The sequence below is a fragment of the Doryrhamphus excisus genome, chromosome 17 (genome assembly GCF_030265055.1).
Source record: "Doryrhamphus excisus isolate RoL2022-K1 chromosome 17, RoL_Dexc_1.0, whole genome shotgun sequence".
NCBI lineage: Eukaryota > Metazoa > Chordata > Actinopteri > Syngnathiformes > Syngnathidae > Doryrhamphus > Doryrhamphus excisus.
Window position 1 is genome coordinate 11,049,406 of NC_080482.1, and position 20,249 is coordinate 11,069,654.

The 20,249-nt window shown below is 47.9% G+C and overlaps 4 protein-coding genes across 8 annotated transcripts; 2 read left to right on the forward strand and 2 right to left on the reverse strand.

Annotated features, from left to right (window-relative positions):
- Positions 1-2: 2 nt before the first annotated feature.
- Positions 3-7,501, reverse strand: pogzb (pogo transposable element derived with ZNF domain b). 3 transcript variants are annotated; one of them, XM_058052712.1, is made up of 19 exons: positions 7,208-7,501; positions 6,676-6,773; positions 6,548-6,604; positions 6,316-6,482; positions 6,166-6,256; positions 5,934-6,089; positions 5,771-5,857; positions 5,470-5,677; positions 5,214-5,359; positions 5,048-5,148; positions 4,825-4,971; positions 4,617-4,751; positions 4,351-4,547; positions 4,156-4,281; positions 4,012-4,071; positions 3,787-3,899; positions 1,934-3,565; positions 1,826-1,862; positions 3-1,754 (listed from the first exon to the last, which is right to left on the reverse strand). In XM_058052712.1, exons 2-19 carry the CDS (start codon positions 6,767-6,769, stop codon positions 5-7), a joined length of 5,304 nt encoding a protein of 1,767 aa, XP_057908695.1. In that variant the 5' UTR covers positions 6,770-6,773; positions 7,208-7,501; the 3' UTR covers positions 3-4. The 3 variants fall into 3 exon arrangements, with proteins under 3 accessions (XP_057908695.1, XP_057908694.1, XP_057908696.1); XM_058052711.1 differs by having other exon boundaries at positions 5,470-5,680; XM_058052713.1 differs by having other exon boundaries at positions 5,470-5,680; positions 6,554-6,604; positions 7,208-7,500.
- On the forward strand, positions 7,383-12,681 carry si:dkey-23o4.6 (retinol dehydrogenase 13). Of its 3 annotated transcripts, XM_058052731.1 has the most exons (8): positions 7,383-7,631; positions 7,851-8,049; positions 8,131-8,265; positions 9,066-9,257; positions 9,319-9,480; positions 9,556-9,675; positions 11,394-11,598; positions 11,673-12,681. In XM_058052731.1, the coding sequence occupies exons 2-8, from the start codon at positions 7,923-7,925 to the stop codon at positions 11,776-11,778; spliced, it is 1,047 nt and encodes a 348-aa protein (XP_057908714.1). In that variant the 5' UTR covers positions 7,383-7,631; positions 7,851-7,922; the 3' UTR covers positions 11,779-12,681. The 3 variants fall into 3 exon arrangements, with proteins under 3 accessions (XP_057908714.1, XP_057908715.1, XP_057908713.1); XM_058052732.1 differs by lacking the exon at positions 7,851-8,049 and having other exon boundaries at positions 7,384-7,631; XM_058052730.1 differs by lacking the exon at positions 7,383-7,631 and having other exon boundaries at positions 7,702-8,049.
- On the forward strand, positions 12,318-16,993 carry plekho1b (pleckstrin homology domain containing, family O member 1b). The gene is made up of 6 exons (XM_058052727.1): positions 12,318-12,464; positions 12,844-12,990; positions 13,680-13,811; positions 13,901-14,005; positions 15,762-15,860; positions 16,074-16,993. Exons 1-6 carry the CDS (start codon positions 12,438-12,440, stop codon positions 16,695-16,697), a joined length of 1,134 nt encoding a protein of 377 aa, XP_057908710.1. The 5' UTR covers positions 12,318-12,437; the 3' UTR covers positions 16,698-16,993.
- An 81-nt stretch (positions 16,994-17,074) lies between these two features.
- LOC131105038 (acidic leucine-rich nuclear phosphoprotein 32 family member E-like) lies at positions 17,075-19,953 on the reverse strand. Its single transcript, XM_058052733.1, has 7 exons — positions 19,740-19,953; positions 18,547-18,696; positions 18,352-18,474; positions 18,092-18,245; positions 17,573-17,655; positions 17,439-17,502; positions 17,075-17,339 (listed from the first exon to the last, which is right to left on the reverse strand). The coding sequence occupies exons 1-7, from the start codon at positions 19,791-19,793 to the stop codon at positions 17,269-17,271; spliced, it is 699 nt and encodes a 232-aa protein (XP_057908716.1). The 5' UTR covers positions 19,794-19,953; the 3' UTR covers positions 17,075-17,268.
- Between the last annotated feature and the right edge of the window lie 296 nt (positions 19,954-20,249).

Below are 20,249 nucleotides of genomic sequence, written 5' to 3' on the forward strand. Positions count from 1 at the left end.
GCTTTCAGCTTTCATCCATTCGTTCGGCCTCATCTGCCTTTGGCTCCGCCCCCTCCAGCCTGCTCTTGGTGGCTATCTTCCACTCATCACCGACTTGCTCTCCAATCATAATCCTGGTCTCTCTCCGCTCCTTTGTCGCCTCTGACCTGTCATCCTTTGTCTCTTTCCCTTCTTCCTCACTGTCCTCCTCGGGTGCCCCAACCTGGTCTGCGTCCTCGCCATCTTTTTTTGTCTCATCACCCTCAACTGCCTCCTCCCCTTTTTCTTCTGGCTCTGCGTCTTGACCAGCATTCAGTTCCTCCATTGATGTCTCGTCCTCTTCAGAGTCCTCTATTTCCAGAGGCTCCAAACCATCTTCAGACGGCAGAAGTATCTTTTCCAGCTTCTTGAGGAGATCCTGCTGGTTCTCCTCACGGTTCAGACCTTCCTCAAAGTCATCATCCTTGTGTTCCCGCTTAGGCAGAAGACCCGTGAGCTGGAAGGACTTCCTCCAAAGCTGGCGAAGGTCCTTCAGGAGTGTAAAGGCTTCCACCAGCCAGTCGAGCAGAATTCCAGTGACGTTGTCATGTAGTTGGCATGGTGAAGCTTCCTCCAGCTCCTTTGAGTTGCCGGCGCTGAACGTGTTCCAGCGAGAGCGCAAGAAGCGTTGCAGCGCTGGCTTGATGCAAAGCAACAGGGGCTGGAGGATGAAGGAACAGCCAGCAGGTATCACAGCCGGAAGAGTGCCTGATCCGCTAATGTTGCTAAGAAACACATCTCCTGTGTGCTCTTGGTGCGGGTCCAACACCAACATGGACTTTTTGTGGTGAACCGGCCCAGAAAGATACTGAAGCCAAATCCTTTTAGTCCAGAGCTTAAACGCCTCGGCAGCTGACAGGTTCTCCAAGTTGGCTTCCAGCACAACAAAGTCCGGAAGAATCTTGTGGGCCAGCTGCTTGTTGGTCAGCACCACAGCAGGTAACATGGTACCGTCAGCCAGTGCCGACAGGTACACCGTCATCAGAGGTACAGACCCTGTGAACTGCAGCGCCTCTGTGCGTTGGCTCCGATTAAGAATACTACTCAAATCTACAAATAGGCAGAACTCATCTACCACAGCTATGGAACCTTCTGCAAGTTCATGAACCCGGATTACTTTCTGTGTGAACTCCCTAAAAGATCGGATTTTGGTTTCCAAAGACTGCGGCAGCAAACGATCCAGCGTTGACATCCTCCTCGCAGAGGATGGGCCAAGTCTGTACTGAAGCATGAAGCGTACGGCCCAGTCGTGCGAGATTCGGAAGGTGTAGTCAAATGCTCCATTCTTCTTCAGCATGGACGCTTCCCGAAAGAGACTGCTCTCGCTGATGGGAACTTGCTGCTCTCGCTGGCTCAGCACCCACGCCACCATGCTCTCCTCGCCTTCACTGTGCACGTGCTGCGTCCTTTGCGTCAGATGTTTCCTGGCCTCCTTCAACCAGGAACGGATAAGGTTTGGCTCAGTAGAAAAAACATGTGAAGCTTGGTGAAGTCCACCACACAAAGCTAGCAGAGTGACCCTCAGCTGATGCGGCGAAAGGCAGTCTTTCTGTTCTTGGGGGATGGAATCAGCCGACTGCATGCAAGTATCTTCTGGATCTGGTGAGGGAGACAAGGGTTCTTCCTCCTTTATACATTTACTTTCCTCCAGCTCATCCAGTTCCTCATCTTCAGAGGAGTCCATGTCCTCCACTGGGGCCATATGGTCTTGAACCTCTGCAGCCTCGACTTCTCCGCTGCAGAACAGGAAAAAAAGCGTCAGCAAATACCAAGATGGCACATCAACAATTTAACATGATTCAATTACCTTTGTGCATTCCTGAGGAACCCCACTTTTGTTGAGCCTGTTGAGAACAACGACAACTTTTAGCAGCAAATGGATCTTCAGATGACCTTGTTGAGAGCCAAAACCTACCTTTATTGAGAGGCGACAGGCCATGAAACTCCCAGAAACACTGTGGCTGCTTGCACAGGTTGACCCGACACGCCACGCAGCCAAAGACGCTCTCGTGGCGAATGTTCTTTATGTTACAGTTGCGGCATCTCTTCGGGCCGACGCTGATTTTCGCCATCCTGTGTCGTTGTTGAACGGCCTCATCTGTCCTCTCTACCTTGGGGGTACGCCGCCAGCTGGTGGTCTCTGACAACCTCTGTGCACACTTGGCAAGCTGGCAGCCCAGTTGCTTTCGGAAGTTGGCCTGTGTGAAGAGACCATTTTGCACCCAGGCTGGTGGGTTCCGTTTTCGGCTCTCGCGCAACACGATGAAGGAGTTGACCACACTGAGGTTGACCATAAACCAGAACAGACCGCGCCAGTGTCGATCCTGCAGGATGCCGCCAAGGGGGTTGCAGGCCAGTAGCTGCTTGCAAATATCCACCCCTCGCATGTTCTCCTGCAGGAGACGGAAGGCCATGGGCCGATTCATTGGATCTAAGCCGCCCACTTTGGTCTGAGACCGTCTCCACACAGTGTCCACTTCGCCCACATCGGCATTGGTAGACAGGCAGCCCATCTCCTTGGTGTCCTTCCAGCGTGTAGCTAGCAAGGCGCCAAGCCTTCTTTGTAAGAAGTCCCCCGGTTTGCTCAGCTGCCCGTCCTGCCACAACCCTCTGGGCAGGATGCGGCTGGGAGGTGGGAAGGAGCTGGAGGAGTAAATACCCTGCTCTAAGAGGTTCTTCACAAGCGGGACTGATGCGAGTGAGTTGGCTAAGTAGAGCTGATGGTGCTTGTCCTCCAGACCCTTTACCAGCTCAGGTACCACGCTGAATCCCACTTCCTGCTTCCAGTTCTCGCTAGTTTGAATGAAGAAGCGATGGCAGTAGCCGGACTTGGAGTCACACAGCAGCCACACTTGAGGCTGGCTCTTGGAATCCCCTGTGCCAAGGCCTCCGTCTCCCTCCAGACGGGGTAACAGTGCTCTGTCGATAGTCAGGCAGCAGTTTGGCCGATAAGCGTCCCACATTGACCTGCCTAGGATGTCGAGCATTGGCCTAAAGATGTGCAGTGAGTCGTTTGGGTTGCTGGTGCGGCGATGCTCGTTCGTGGCAAAGCTTCCCATTCGAATGTTGGACGCCACTTGTTTGAAGCGTCCCAGTGTCATGGTGCTGTGAAAAGTGTGGCTGTTGTCGTGGTCGCTGGAGGACCAGTACTGAGACAGCTCAGGAAGGTTCTGAATTCCCATGAGGATGCACAAGCCAATGAAACCTTTGATCTCACGGGTGGTGACCGGAACCCAGTCTGGGCATCCAAAGCCCATGTAACGGCAGATCTTTGCATGGGTGTTGGTCTCGGTCATGATCAGTTCTACGAGTGCTGCAGGGAACACCAGGTTGAAGTAATCGATGGCCTCACCGTTCCCCTGCAGGGAGTGGTGAGGTCCGCTGGTCTCTGTGAAGGGACGTATGCAAGTCTTGGTTTGGGGGTTTTCCAAAGGCTGTTTCCAACAATCCACGGACCTCCAGTCCTCATTCTGGACTGGTTTCTCCTCCTCAGCTGACTGCGGTGGCTCATCATTTGAAGATATGTGGATATCCAGCTCAGCGTGGACTGGAAAGAAGGAATACTTGTCAAGAGGTATACATGTCAGCAAAACAACAGTGTTTGCTCATTTTATTGCTTAAATCAGTGATTTTCAACCACTGGGCCGCGGCACACTAGTGTACCTTGAGAAATTATTACAAGATGATTACAAGAGCAGTCTAAACACAGTTAACGGAATGATCTGAAGAAAGGAAACAATGTGAATGTGAACATTTGAAGGAACTCACGCCTGGAGTGACAGGTGACAGTACGGTGCTCCGAGTTGACCACAAGGTGCTCAGCCATCTTATCCGCAAACGGTGATGTGAAGTCACAGCAGGAACACCGCAGGATGAAAGGACTGAAACACAACAATACCTTGACATGATGAACTACATCCTGATTCCGGGCGACCAAAAACAGAGAAGGTGGAGTATTGATGTCACGCCCCAATCCAATCATGGGAGTCTCACCAAGGGGGAGGCAGACGATGCAGAGGAAGAGCTTCACCTTTGGAACGCGGCACGTGGTGGCTGCAATCAGACCACATATCAAGCAATGGGGTGAACCCAATGAGGACCTCCCCGCCCATACCAGGACAGTGGGTGTGCTCTTACTGGATCATGTGGGCTGCGTAGGCTCTGGAGCAGCAGCTGCTATAAGCACACAGCAGACAACGCACGTGTGTGGGAAAGTGGGCGGGGAGGTCCGAAGCCTCGCTTCCACACTCCAAGCACACCAACCTGTCAAAAATGCACAGTTACACTTATGAGACTGACATACATGGAAGTCATATAGACGTAAGCACGCACCTGACGGCCGGGACACTAGCAGGCCTCACGGGGGGCGACTGGGGAGGTTGGGACAGGCTCCTGAGGGTCGAAGAATTCTGCTGCTCCGTCTTGATCTTGATTGGCTGGATGAGGGAGGAGGGGTTCTGCAGGAGGTGGGCACCGCCCCCGACCAACGTCATAGGTGGCCTTTTCCTGCTATACATCCGAATGGTCACCTGCAAATAGCAGTCAGTGACGACTTGCCGGGCACAACCCCTGCTGATGTAACGGAACAGCAAGCTGACCTTTGACCCCAGTGGTAGACCTTCAAGTTTGGCGGGTCGGCGGACGCTGTGATGGTTTTCCAGCTTGTGCTGTGTTTTGTCCTTGAGGAAGACAAACTGCAGGCGACACCTGCTGCAGTGGAAGGCTTGACTCACCTGAGAAACATGGGACACATGCTGGTGAACGACCGGGACTTACACACAATGCGCTCATGCGTGCAACGTGTACCTTGTGGCGCAGAACGTGCTGTTGGTAGCTCGCCACGTTCCTCGTCACTTTCAGGCAGAAGACGCATAGCATGCAGTGCGAGTCTCTGTGGAAGCTAGCAAAGTGCTGCAGGACGTCCGAATAGAAGGACGAGCGATAGGAACACACCTGAGGATTGTCACAGTGCTCGTATAATAATAATAATAATCTGCATGGCTGGACGGAGCAAGGGTCAGAGGTCTACCTGGCAGACATAGGGCATCTCTCCTGGTTTGTGGTTGGACCTCATATGGTTCAGGAAGGCCGACTCATTGTCAAAAGACCACTCACATATGCGACATGTGTCTGCGGAGAAAAGACACGTGGTCAAGCACACGCCACAACACGTGAAGGCATTTGTTCAAATTTACTTGAGGAAGGGGCAGAGCCGTGTACGAGCTCCCGGTGGCTCAGCAGTTGAGTGGGATTGGAAAACTGTCGAAAACAGAACGTGCACAGCTTCTTCACGTCTCCTCCTCGTATCAGCGGAGAGTGCTGCAGCGTGTGTTGCACCAACCTGTGTGTGCAACCAACACTTGTGTGTGTAGTGTGACTTTTCCAATGTGACTAACATCACCTCTTTTATAGAACAGCAGTTGCACATTACGTATGTGCATGCACTCCCACCTCAGGTTGTTGTTGACAGGGTGGGAGCAGACTTGGCAGGTAAAGCTGGAGGCTTTGGCTCCCAGGGGGTTTGGCTTCCTTGGACCTTGGGTCCCTTCCAGTGTGCCATAGTAGAACTCATCCACACTCAGGACCACCTTGGGGCGTCCCGGGGTTGGGTCTGATGTCCTGCTTAGGGAGGGCACTTTCACAGGGGAGGAGCCAGGCGCTGCTGAGTCATGTGACACACACAAAAACAATCAGATCCATTTTTGCTTCAATACTCTGATGCGGTGCCACATGTAATAGTAAGGAGGCATACTCATGCTGCTGCGGGGGGGCATCGCATTGGCCAAGCCTGGTGACTCTGAGGCTTTGGCCCCACCCACCTGAGAAATGTGTGGGCTCACTAAAAAAAAAAAAAAAGAAAACATCAAATCAATCAATCAACTTAAGTCATATGACACCCCCAAACAACAACCTACCATGACCCGCCTTGCTGGGCTGGATGGTCATCGCAGTGGGTAGATGCACGGAGGCGGGCTCAGTGGGAACTCCTGTGAGCGTGGAAGAGAGCCTGGTCTGGGGGAGGACAGAGGACACGCCCACGCCAGGTCGCACCAACGGACCAAGCGGTGGGCCTGTGCGGACAGGAAGTGTCATCAATCCAAAAAATAAGCACATTTATTCATGATTCAGAAGAATAGCTCCACCTACTGTGTATCAGGGTGAGGGGCGGGACTGACTGAGCCGATGGCAGGTTCAGAACCAGAGAAGTACCAGGCCTCATGGTCTGCAGAGGGAAAGCCTACAGGGGAATGACAAGCATGTGACCTTAGGCTAACATGCTAACATGCATTTGTTTACCTGTGCAGTTAATAGAATGGGCGCCGCTGTAGCAGAAGTGCCCGGGAGGAGGAGTGCCCCCCTATTTGTCTGTGTCAAGATGAGGGGAGGGGTCTGAGAGACCAGGGGTGTGGCAGGGGAAGAGGAGGGAGGAAGAGGAGGTGGCATCAGTGATGGTGATGACGACGCTGAGGAAGACAAAGACAGAGTGAATTACTGTGACGCGTACTCATGTATGCACACAATTACTCACTCTCACCTGGAGCAGGTGTGATGGAGGTACCACTGCAGGTGGGAGGAGTCTCAGGAGCTGCAAGAACACACAGCAATCCCCCCCATTGAAGACACGCCTGAGTGTGAGTGTGGGTGTGTCTGACTTACAATAGTCAACGTCGTCTTCCTCCACGCTGTCATCCACCTGTTGCCATGGTTCCAGCTCCTCATCCTCACACTCCATAAACAACTCTGTGTCCATGTTGCTACAAAACCACAGACGGCATCATGACATCCTCCTCAAAAATAGATTTTTTTTGTTGCAAGGAATTATGGTGTATCACTTGTTAGCATTATATTGTACAGAGCATTCTAGGAGTTGTCCATAACTGCATCTGTTAACAACCATGTCCGGCAGAGGGCGCAGAAACACATCACTCCCTTTTTTTCTGATTCTTTGCTCACTCGTTCCGGCGACGAGACCGTGCGTACCAAATGACGAAAAGGAGGGTCTAGGTAATGCAAAAAGAAATGGAAGACCTGCTCCTCTTGGTGCGCTGCAGCACACTGTGCTAGCTGCGGTGCATTCGACTTCTCAAGCACCGCCCACCCCGGTGCACTGAGAGCTGCCTAAATGCTCTGTACGGCTCTGTGAGTGACGTGTACCTGGTGGGGCTTCGCCAAACCGAACCTTTCTTACCTGCTTGGGAATGTGAAGCAAGACAACAGAATATGGACGAGCGCGCCTCGGTTCGACAGAAGACGACAGTCCAGGGGCGGAACTTCCGGTTAATTTTTGTGTTTGTACCGTAGAGTGGTTCCTGTTCACGTTCCACGTACGTCATTTCCTTTAAAGGTGGCATGGCAGTAATTGTGCTTAGGTCCGGGGTGTATTTTCATTTAATTGGACCGAGTTAGACTTCGAGATTACGTTAAAAACTATATGTAATAAGAGGAAAATAACAAGCGACAGAAGAAACGCACTGGTCAGCCGCCATGTTGGTTTTATTGTTTGGCCTCTGGGCGGTGCAACAAGCCGTGACGTCACAAAGAAGCCGGACGTCGAATAATAAAATTAGAGCAAGACTAATTTTGCTATGGAATCATTAATGGAATGGGTCAAGGTGATGTATATGTATTTTTTGAATTCCTAAAATGACACGTGGAGAAGGGGTGGGCTTTTGAAAACCATTGGACAAATTATATGTCATGTGACATAGTTCAAAGGGTCAAATAGATAAAGTTGTTTCTGTCTTAGTCACATGACTGCTGCATCCGCCCTTTGGCAGGAAGTAATGTGGTAAGTGTGTGTGTGTGTGTTTTTTTTAATCCTATGTAATCAGATTTAATCTGGCCCGGCCCCCTCCTTGTCCTTCCCCGGCTCGGCCCCCTGCAGCACTCTGTGTACCTGCGCCATGAGGGCTGGGACTGGTGCTGCTTTTCTGGTGCTGCCATGGTCCGGTGGGGCAGAGGCAACGGTGGAGGAGGATAGAGGGGGTGTGCTGGTCCGTGGTGGGGCGCTGCTGGGCGTATTTTTAATATGTGAGATGATCTTTTCATGAGCAAGTTCCAATGTCACCATCCATCCTCCTCTCATCACCACCTGCCTGTGTGTGTGTTCAGGTGTGGCCGTGGTGCGCAGGTGGATTGCAGGTGGAGTGTGTTACAGTTGGGAGCGTCATGATGGGAAGACGGTGGTGGTGACGGGAGCCAACACGGGCATTGGCAAGGAGACATGCAGAGAGCTGGCGCGGCGAGGTGAGCGGGCATCCATCTTTGTTAGGTCAAGCAGGAAGTGTCCATCTAGTCGTCATCTAAAGCACTTTTTCTCAATGGGGGTACGTGGAGGAACTCCAGGGGTACTTAAGATTCTTGCTTATTACAAATATATGAACAATCTAGGGCGACACGGCGGCCTAGTGGTTAGACCACACAGCTAGGAGACCAGGGTTCAATTCCACCCTCGGCCATCTCTGTGTGGAGTTTGCATGTTCTCCCCGTGCATGCGTGGGTTTTCTCCCACATTCCAAAAACATGCTAGGTTAATTGGTGACTCCAAATTGTCCATAGGTATGAATGTGAGTGTGAATGGTTGTTTGTCTATATGTGCCCTGTGATTGACTGGTGACCAGTCCAGGGTGTACCCCGCCTCTCGCCCAAAGACAGCTGGGATAGGCTCCAGCAACCCCCGCGACCCTCGTGAGGAAAAGTGGTAGAAAATGAATGAATGAATGAATGAACAATCTAGAACATTCAAGCTTTATTGTGCATGAGGGAGCCCATCCAGAAAAAAAATCATATTAAATAAATGCACAAATGTATTATTTCTTTGTTTACAATTGAAGTTATTTTATATGTATTTAAATATTTTTTTTGTTTTTTGTGTGGACAGTAATAAATCAGATAGTGGTGTTTTTTTGTCCTTGTTAAAGAGGTACTTTACTGAGAAAAGGCTGATAACTACTGCGTAGTGAGCATGGTGACATCACACAGGTCAGAGTTGACAGGAAGCTGTGTAATTCTCTGTGAGCTGATTACAAAATAAATCCCCCCCGCAGGAGCGCGCGTGGTGATGGCGTGCAGGGACCTGGCGCGAGCCGAGCGAGCTGCCGAAGAGATCCGCAAGTCCACGGGAAATGGGAACGTGGTGATCAGACATTTGGACCTGGCCTCGCTCTACTCAGTCAGACAGTTTGCCAAAGACTTTTTGGACAGCGAGGACAGACTGGACATCCTCATTAACAATGCTGGTACATGGAGTATGTCTGTCTGTCTTTGTGACATCTGTCTCACTGTCCCCTCTGTCTTCAGGGGTGATGATGTGTCCAAAATGGCTGACGGAGGATGGTTTTGAGACTCAATTTGCTGTCAATCATTTGGCTCACTTCCTTCTGACCAATCTGTTGCTTCATAAACTAAAGAGCTCCGCCCCCAGCCGAGTGGTCACCGTTTCGTCCATCGCCCATCGGGGCGGTATGACCTTTGTCCTCAAAGCTTCTGCTGTTTCCGTGACGCATTGTTGAGCGTTTTTTTTTATTTGACCCTCAGGTCGCATCAACTTTGATGACTTATTCTTCACCAAGAGGCCATACAGTTCGCTGGAGAGCTACCAGCAGAGCAAGCTCGCCAATGTGCTCTTCAGTAGAGAACTTGCACGACGCCTTCGAGGTCATCAACACACACACATACACACACATTGACTCCTTCCATGTTTCCCAATGTCACAATATGACATATTCGTTGGTTTGAAAAAGTGTTTTTTGCTTGCATTTTCACACTTAAATTTTTCAGGTAATCAAAAAATATAAATATTATTATATTGGTTGGCTGGCGGCCTGCACGGCCACGAGACCCGAGTTCAATTCCACCAACAGCACAGTGTGGAGTTTGCATGTTCTCCCCGTGCATGCGTGGATTTTCTCCGGGTACTCCGGTTTCCTCCCACATTCCAAAAACATGCGAGGTTAATTGGCGACTCCAAATTGTCCATAGGTATGAATGTGAGTGTGAATGGTTGTTTGTCTACATGTGCCCTGTGATTGGCTGGCGACCAGTCCAGGGTGTACCCCGCCTCTCGCCCGAAGACAGCTGGGGTAGGCTCCAGCGACCCTCGTGAGGAAAAGCGGCAGAAAATGAATGAAAGAATATCGGTTGGCTGGCGGCCTGCACGGCCTCCGAGTGGTTAGCGTGCAGGCCTCACAGCTAGGAGACCCGAGTTCAATTCCACCCACAGCACAGTGTGGAGTTTGCATGTTCTCCTCGTGCATGCGTGGATTTTCTCCGGGTACTCCGGTTTCCTCCCACATTCCAAAAACATGCTAGGTTAATTGGCGACTCCAAATTGTCCATAGGTATGAATGTGAGTGTGAATGGTTGTTTGTCTATATGTGCCCTGTGATTGGTTGGCGACCAGTCCAGGGTGTACCCTGTGTCTCGCCCGAAGACAGCTGGGATAGGCTCCAGCATGCCCACAATCCTCATGAGGAAAAGCGGTATAGAAAATGCATGGATGGACAGTTGGCCGACCACCCCTGGGAAGGTTCACCACTGTTGCATGTTTTTTGCCATTTGTGGATAATGGCTCTCACTGTGGTCCCAAATGGCTTTATTAACCTTTTCCACTCTGATAGAGCTCAACTGCTTTCTTTCTGGGGTGGGACGGATTACTTTTTCATCCATGTAGGTTTGGATTTTTGTTCTCCCTTAAAGGGGACCTGCACTTTTGGGGAATTTTGCCCATTTTACACATATTTCTTTCCCTGTTCTGTGCATTCTAGCACAGAAACAACAAGAAAAAACAAGTTTATATGAGCAAGCTAACAACGGACGTCATGGGAAATAATTTTGACGCTAAAGCCCTCACAAAAAAACTATAAAAAAACGGAAAAGTGTTCCATTTACATAACTGTATATTAACCAAGCTACAGTGATATAAAGAGCTATTCCTATCTGGCGGACTAACAAGACCCGTCACTATAACCTCTAGTCTTGGCGTCATTCACAGACCGAAGAGTGGATATGTAGCTCTCAATTTCACTACAAAGACTCAACAAGATGCTCGTTTGCCGTCAGCATTTTTTACATGAGGACCGGATCAAATGTCTTATGCTGGAAGACACAGCCATCCCAAGGAGAGCGGACATCGTAAGAGTTGATGCTGTATCTATGCCGCTGCTTTTGACGGAACTAGCTTAAGTATGTGTATCAATGCGCCCCAGGGTGGCAAACACTTTTTCACACCACTGTATATCAAATGATGTGATGGCATGGAGGGATTAAGGTTCTAGTAACAGAACTGAGTAGGTTCCTTGGTGGAATATTTGCTGTTTGAAAGCAACCTTTGCACGTACATAAAGGTGACATCTCTCTGGCGTGGCTTCCACCAGGTTCTGGAGTGTCGTCATTCTGCTTGCATCCGGGTGTGATCCGGACTGAGCTGAGCCGCCACGTTGAAGGCTGGTTCCCCTTTTTGGGAGCCATCCTGAGGCTGCCCTCGCTCCTGTTCATGAAGACGCCTTGGCAGGGCTGCCAGACCAGCTTGTACTGTGCCGTGACGCCAGGCCTGGAGGGCCAATCAGGGAGCTACTTCAGGTGTGAGAGGGGCGGAGAGGCTTGTAAACTGGCTAATTTGTTTTGTCCTCAATGTGATTCCTGCTTCTTTTCAGTGACTGCGCCGTGAAGGAGGCAGCGCCGGAGGGGCGGGACGACGAGGTGGCAAGCAGGCTGTGGCGAGAGAGTATGCGATTGGTTGGATTAAAAGAAACCTGCTAAACTCTGAGTTTAACAGTACATAGCATCACGTCAATAATCTCAATAAACAATCAAATCATTTGATAGCCACAGCAGCTATCACTAAAAAAATAGAAAAAAACATGACACTTATGTTAAAAGGTGTTAGATTTCATCCCACTTGGCATTAGCATCTACGAAAGTGGGGTCACAGGTGGTTTGTGGGGTGTCAAGTCAAGTGTTGGTTCTGTTGACAGCTGGCTACCATAGCAATAGAATAGAACAATGGAGTCATTGACTCGATGTGTGCACGTGCACAACGTCCCATTAAGAGATGCAACCTTGATTGACAGCTCCTTCTAATCGTTCAACGTCACACTATGGCCACTATATTAGGAACATGCGAGACCAGCTTCAGCAGTAGGGGGCGCTATTGGACTGCCGAGGAGCCGCTGAGCCAGCAGGAGGAAGAGGAGAGGGGGTGATTGTGAAGATGATGACGGTGGGGGGGTTGAGTAACCGGACACCGAGTGCTGGAGCGTCTGCTGTCCGCTCACAAGACATTAGAGTCCGGCAGAAGAGACGTGGAAGATCGGCGATTAGTCGAAGGACGTTTTAGCTGCTCGATGGCGGACTTGGGGTCTTTTTAAGCAGCTTCGCTGTGGACACATAACGGACTTAGTGGACAAACAGCCGTCACAATGAAAAAGAACCACTTACCGACTCGGGTGAGTGTTCGATTGTACCGGTACCGACAGAAACTATTTGACACAAGATGAAAGAGAAAAGTAGGACAGAAAGAAGCTCGACAAACGAAATGTTTAAGTATTAGATTTAATTTTGAACACGACGTCCTATACCCAGCTTCCGCTTTTCAAAATAAGACAGTGCTAACATTGTTTATGTATGGAGTTCCTATTTCAAATAAACATCATGCCTATTTAATACGTGCTTTGAGTGTGACACTTTTTACATTAGAAAGACGAATGTTAGTATCAATAAATCATCTTTTTAATGTTAATTATGGAGCAATATGAGACTATTACATCCACAGTTATTGTTCTTCAATGACCAGGTAATTGATCAACTTCCTGTTTCCTGCGTCAGGGTCCACACGAGCCGGAGTGGCAGCCTGGCCAGCCTGAGAAAGTGGGCTGGGTCAGAAAGTTTTGTGGCAAAGGAATCTTCAGAGAGATCTGGAAGAACCGCTTCATAGTGCTGAAGGGGGATCAACTAATCATCTGCGAGAAGGAGGTGGGTGTGAGGGTGTGGCTAACAGCTGACTGGCAGCTGTCACCTGACCAGCTGGCCCAAGTGTTGACCACTTCGGTAACAGTCATCACATTTAAAGGCACAGGACCATTTATTGTACACAGCACTGCGGTCCTGGTCCACATGGTCCTGACTCTGGTCTGAACTGCAGACACTGTATGCACTTTCTTTGGCAGAGTCACGTTACACACACACACACACACACACACACACACACACATACAGCTCAGGTGTCACCGCTCAATGACTCGAGAACCAAGAACCTTCATGTGGTCCAGATGATTCTAGTAGAACCTTGGTGGCAGTTTACATTATCAAATGTGTCATCAAATAAAGTTGTGTGTATAAGATATACTGTAAATAATGTTGCATACTGTACATATATGTATTGTGTATACTGTTTACAGACTGTACATATATATACATATACATACTGTATGTACCATGATAAAACATATGACTCTAGTGAGCCCTATTTTTAAACTAGAGATGAAAGGTCACTGTGAAGGGGCGTGGCCTCCCAGGAAATGTGTCCATTTAAAGCTGTTTAATAATTGATGTTGTTTCTATGGAGATAATGTGTGTGTGTGTGTGTAAGAGCGAGAGTGTGATGGCTAGTAGATAGTTTTCATCGTTGTTATGATACTTCATTCTAACCTCTGATTCTGTAGGGGAAGGAAGTGGCTGATGAGGTTTTGGACCTGTGTGATTTTGAGCGCTGTGAGGAAATGAGGAACAACAAAAGTCGAAGCAAGAAGAACCACAGTAAGTTCCGACTTCAGCGCTGCTCGCCAGGGAATGAGGTATATACACACACACAAGCAGAACTTTACATGGGCCGGCAAACACGCATTCAATTTATGATTATTTATTTGCATCATGTATGCTGCAGGTTCCTAATGTCCTCTTCCTGGCAGTGAGTCCAGAAGACAAAGAGTCCTGGATCGGTGTGCTCAATGTTGCCATCACTCGAGCCAAGAACCGAATCCTGGATGAGGTATATATACACACACACACACAACAACATCAACTCTCCCAGCACCTCCTGATGTGTTTATAGGAATGAACAAACTAATAGATATGTAATGGGTTTATGTGAATGGACAAACTAACTGTCAAAGTTTGTGACACGTGTTTATGGGAACAGACAAATTAATTTTTATGTGATGTGTTTGGGGAGTTGACAATTTACAGTATGTTTATGGGAATAGAAGATCTAATACATATTGTATATGTGATGTGTTTGTCTGAAAGGAAAACTATTTCCAGTATCCAGTGGTGTGGAAAAAGTGTGGGCCTCCTTCCTGATTTTTTATTTTTGCATGTTTCCCCGCATTTAAATGATTCAGATCATTCATTTTCTACCGCTTTTCCCTCACGAGGGTTGCGAGGGTGCTGGAGCCTATCCCAGCTGTCTTTGGGCGAGAGGCCGGGTACACCCTGGACTGGTCGCCAGCCAATCACAGGGCACATATAGACAAACAACCATTCACACTCACATTCATACCTATGGACAATTTGGAGTCACCAATTAACCTAGCATGTTTTTGGAATGTGGGAAGAAACCGGAGTACCCGGAGAAAACCCACGCATGCACGGGGAGAACATGCAAACTCTACACAGAGATGACCGAGGGTGGAATTGAACTCTGGTCCCCTAGCTGTGAGGTCTGCGTGCTAACCACTAGGCCGCCGTGCAGTCTATGATTCAGATCAAGCTAATTTAAATATTAGTCAATGACAACACAACTGAACACAAAGTGCAGTGTTTAAATGAAACGATCTATTACTAAGGCAGAAAAAAGCCACTGCTGAACAAAAAGAACATTAAGACTCAAAAATGACGAGACAAAAATGTAACTTTTTGGAAGGTGTGTCTCATTCCACTTGGCATAAAAGTAAACATTTCAGAAAAAGAATATCAATATGGTGGTGGTAGTGTGAAGGTTTGGGACTGTTTTGCTGCTTCAGTACCTGGAAGACATGCTGTGATAAATTGAACCATGAAATCTACTGTCTACCAAAACACCCTGAGGAAAAATGCCCGGAATGTCCGGCCATCTGGTGGTGACCTCAAGCTGAAACCAACTTGGGTTCTGCAGCAGGACAATGATCCAAAACACAACAGCGAGTTCCCCTCTGAATAGATGAAGAAAAACAAAATGAAGACTTTGCATTGGCCTGGTCAAAGTCCTGACCTGAATGCTACTGAGACACTGGGATATGTATTACCTTAAGATGGCGGTTCATGCTGGAAAACACTCTTTATTGACTGAATTACAACAATTCTGCAAAGATGAGTGGGTCAAAATTCCTTCACAGCGCTGTAAGAGACTCATTGCAAGTTATTACATTTAAGTGTGACAAACGTGCAAAAATAGGGCAAATACTTTTTCACACCACTGTATATGACGTGGACAAACTGCTACAAAATACATTATGCAACTACTGGACCACAAACGTTGAAATATGGTGAGGTAAAATTAAGTATGAACTATGGTGATATATGATGGCCCAAAATAATTGAACAATAACTGGCACTGGACAGGTAGTCCCGAGTAAGGCGTGGTCCAGGTGCATAAGTAGGAGGGTACCATGCCATGGGTTACACTACTCTTGCCAACGTGACTTTGAACTCTTCAGACCTTAATGATTGTTCATGTACATTTAGAAGATCAAACATGGTTGTGACACTGTCAGGCTTTAACAGGAAGTACTAGTGAATCCATACAATGTTGTTGTTCCGCATTGCAGGTGACAGTAGAAGAAGCTTACCTGTGTCACCTGACCCGAGACCGAGCAAAGATTCCTCACAACCGGCGTCTACCAACCAGAGGTCACCTGCTTGCTGTGGTCAGTCTCAACTTCCTGTTTAGTTGTGTTGTAGGACTAGGCGGATCAATCCACAAATGAACGTAGATACCTGGGGTATGAACGTTAACGATGTACGCCTCTGTCATCTTGTCGCTTGGTGATGTATGGTGACTACATGGCCGGGGGGGTGGGTTTCAAACTTTTATATTTTGTCTTTCTGACTGGTGTCAACAGATGTCTTCTGTCTTCCAGGCATCCTCCTCAGATGGAATGATGACTTTAGACCTAATTCAGGAGGAGGACATTTCGGCACCACCTGACAACTGCGACGGCTGTCGGGTCAACACAGAAAAATCCCAGTCACCCTCAAACTGTCACCGGTCCAGAACTGAAGGAGCTGTCTTCAGCAGGACTGCCAATGCCTCTGGGAAGTCACAAAGTCTTCCTCGGGAGGGGGCAGTGGCCTGGGAGCAAATGGATACCAGCTGGACATCTGGGTCGGCAACAGATAAGAATCGTTGCGCCTCCATGGACGAGATCCTGGGCCATTCGGAGAAAAACCGGACTACGTTGACACCTCACCCAAGTGCCGCGGCTCCAATCAGCCGCCTGCAGGAGCTAATCAGCTTCAAACTGGCACAGACGGAGCAGCTCCTTTTGGTGACACGGGACCGACCAGAAGGCGAGGCCGGGAAGGCAGAGGAGATGACAGCAAAAGCAGAGAGACTCCTTAAGGAGGCAGTGGAAGCCCTAGACCAGGCTCATGAGGTGCTGGAGGAGGTGAAGGAGCTCAGGGAACTGTACCGACAACTGGACAGCTCAGCACTAAACAGAGTCAGAGGAACAGAACCTGAACAAGCAGCATTCAAAACCTGAACTAGATGTTTTTTTTGGACAAATTTGTTGCACTTTTTGCACCCGTATGGAAAAATGTTAAGACTTGGTGGAAAACAGGTCCTCACAGGTCGGCATCAGCCTGAACCTGACGCATCCAGCTCGCCGTGTTTTCATGTGCCATGAAGACACGGTCACCTGGTTTGATCGTTTGTCTGTCATGTCGGTGGGGTCAATAAAGGTCAAAATATTGTTATACTAAGCTAATGAAGATTCAACTGTGAATGTTAGCACTACAAGGCTTAACGGTCAAAGGAGCGTTGAATAGTTTTATAATAGAATAAATATATTAAATACTTTAAATGCATGTCAACCGCAGTGCGGTTAAATTTTTGCTTTGATAAACAAATCAATAAGAATTTATTCTTTCGCTTTTATTCCAAAACAATGTTAACGTGCTCACACGGTGCTGCCATAAAACTAACATTTTAAAAAATTCACTGGACAAAGTTTCAAAGTCCTATGTACAGACCAGGACCCACACAGACCAGGACCAGCTGATCACTGTTCCTCTGAGCAGGCGGAGCCACCAAATGGTGGGCGGGGTCGTCAACTATTCATCATCATCATCTCCGTCATCATCGTCATCTCTCTTCCTTTTCTCCCCTTGGACCGCGTCTTCGTCTGAGATAAGATAGAAATTGGTAACCAACTTGCTATGATGCGTTCAATGCTTCGCGCTTCCCTTTTTGTTGATGGGACTTTAAAAAAAAAAATACAAACCATAATCTTCTTCATCCTCCTCATAATCTTCTTCCTCAACGTAGTCACCGTCGTCTTCCTCGTCCTAAACTCCCAACATTAAGTGGGTCAAAGGTTGTGATGCATTTGTGTGGATGTAGGAGAAGTCGACTCACCTGGATTCCGTCCTTCATCAGGTAGGACAGCCCCACTTCTTCCTCATCTTCCTCCGAGACATCATCGGCATCATCATGCTGGTCTGAAATGCAAAGTCAACTTTTACACCCGACTCAGCGTGGCAACGACTACAGACTAGAGGTCTACACGGAGCGACTGGCCCCACGGCTGGCCGGACTCCTCGGCTAACGGGGCGGGCTGAAGAAATCTCAAGAAAATATAAAAAAAATATTGATAGCCTCATTTGTTTGTTGAAAGGTCATCTATATTGTCCATAATCCTTCCTTATATAATCTTTTTCTCACATTTTATACTATCTTGAGCTGAAAAGAGATCATTTAATTTTTGCACTTGTTCAGCCGGCTGACAGCTGGCCGCTCAAATCTCACCACGGCTGTGGACGGCTGTGGCTGTCGTGCCACGGATGTGGGGCGGGGCGGCCAAGGAAAAGTACAGCCGTGTAGACCTCTACTATAGACCCTACATATGACTAGGGTACGAAGACACGTGATAAATACCGTAATCTGAGTCAGATGCCTCGTTGTTGTGGCGATCAAAGCGATCCAAGTACGTGATGTGAGGCAGCAGGCGGAAGACGTCGTCCCTATAGTGATCCAGCTTGGTCACCTCGCAACCGAACAAGTCCAACGTCTTCAGGTTCTTCAGATTTTTCTGCAAGAACACAATTCATTAGCTTACCGCATTAGCCAAGTTGCTAACTAAAACTTTATTATCTTTATTTATAATTATCTTTATTCTTCACTAATGTCTGACCCACCATAGCCTCGATAGCGCCCAACTCCTTAATCTTGTTTCCACTCAGGTTGATGTCAGTCAAATTGGGACATTTCTCCGCCAGTGACTCCAAACCACCACTGATGGCGTTATCGCCTACATCCAGCTAAAAAGCACACACACACATGTGAAGGTGCTAGGCAGAAATGCATTATGGGAACAGGATGTGAGGGCTCACCTTGTGTAGTTTGGGGAGTGATGGTAGTTTGGAGAGCGATGTGAGGCCCACATTGATCATCTTGAGAACCTCCAGACCTTTAAACTCCTCAGTCACTCCTTGGACCTCACCATCGCTTGAAAGACACCCGTCCACCATCAGCATAGACACCTGCACGGGGACAACAACAACAAACACACAACTGTCACATTTGGCCACCGCCGGCGTGAACGTGCATGATAGGACAATTTTAGATTAGATTAGATTCAACTTTATTGTTATTGCTCATGTCACTGGTACAGGGCAACAAAATGCAGTTAGCATCCAACCAGAAGTGCAATTATATAAGTACCTTATTAGTAAGTAAATGTAGAAAAAAATGGACAGATCTATGTAAAAAAACTATAACAGGCTATGACTATAATACAGTGAGGATATGTACAGGGATATAAATGACTATAATATGGCTATTGTAGATTATACAGATTATAAACAGTATGCACAGTATGGATGTGACAATATATAATAACAGTAATATGTACAGTATTGCAATGGAGTGACTAGAGTATGGCTATTGCAGATTATATAAATTATAAACAGTCTGTTCTATGAATGCAACAAGATATTACAGTAATATGTACAATAGTGCAATGAATTGTTGACACTCGTCATGAAAACCATCACAACTCCGCCCGTGCACGCGCCTGTGGGCGTTGGCGCCACAGTGTTTGCGCGCCAAATAACAGCCTGGTTTTCAAACAAGTGACGTCGACTGGAAGGCGCGAACATAAGAGTAAACAATAAACGAGCTCGGATCAATGTTAACTGTGGTAGGATGGACTTGGTCATCCATAATAGTGTCGCCTGCTGTGATTAGCCCATCGCCTCTACAGGACCCCCTGTAAAAAGGGGCCGTGGAATGTATTACGTTGTATTGTAATATCACTGGTGCAACGGATCTCGCATGCCTTTTTACTACATTTAATATTTCCTTCGGTACAATTCACAATGTGGCGTTGTATGTATAATTTTAATAATTTACGTCGTAACCCTCGTGTTGCCACATTACCAACGAAGTTCCGGTCCAGAAGAACGAATCGGACTTTAATTTTACTCGAGTCCATGTTTACTTCTACGCCTCATGTGTCTCATTGCTGGAAGCTGGAGCTTCAGTGACAACGAAAATAAATTTTGGCGGCATCGCCGTTACGCACCTCAGCTGGACTTCTGTCCCTCAGCTCCAAGTTGACCTTCTTCTTCATGTCCATTTTGTTCGATCTCGGGCACGAGTGTTTTTTTCACCAAGTTCACGAGAACAAAACAAAATAAGTGGGGAAATGAGCTCTCACAGCGTTTTTCTCCCTACAGGCCAAAGAACCACATCTACACCGCCATGTTGGACAATAAGCCCCGCCTTCTGTGGTTAGACCGTTCCCCTTTCCCTATGTCAATCAAATGTTTCGTGGCATATTCGCCTCCTATTGGTTCAATGACAAGTCGATCACTAACCCTGCCCGCCTCCTCTTGCGTCACATTGACGGATATCTTATTTTAACAAAGATCATGATTTAAGGCCTAATTGCCGCCATGTTATAGAGATAGTCGCGTTATATAGCATAAATGATTAGCATAATTATGTCTCGATTATAAATGACACATTGGTCAGCTGTTGTTTTGTTTAGCAGAAATAAGTCAGCACAGAAAGTCAAGTGTTCCCTTTAAAA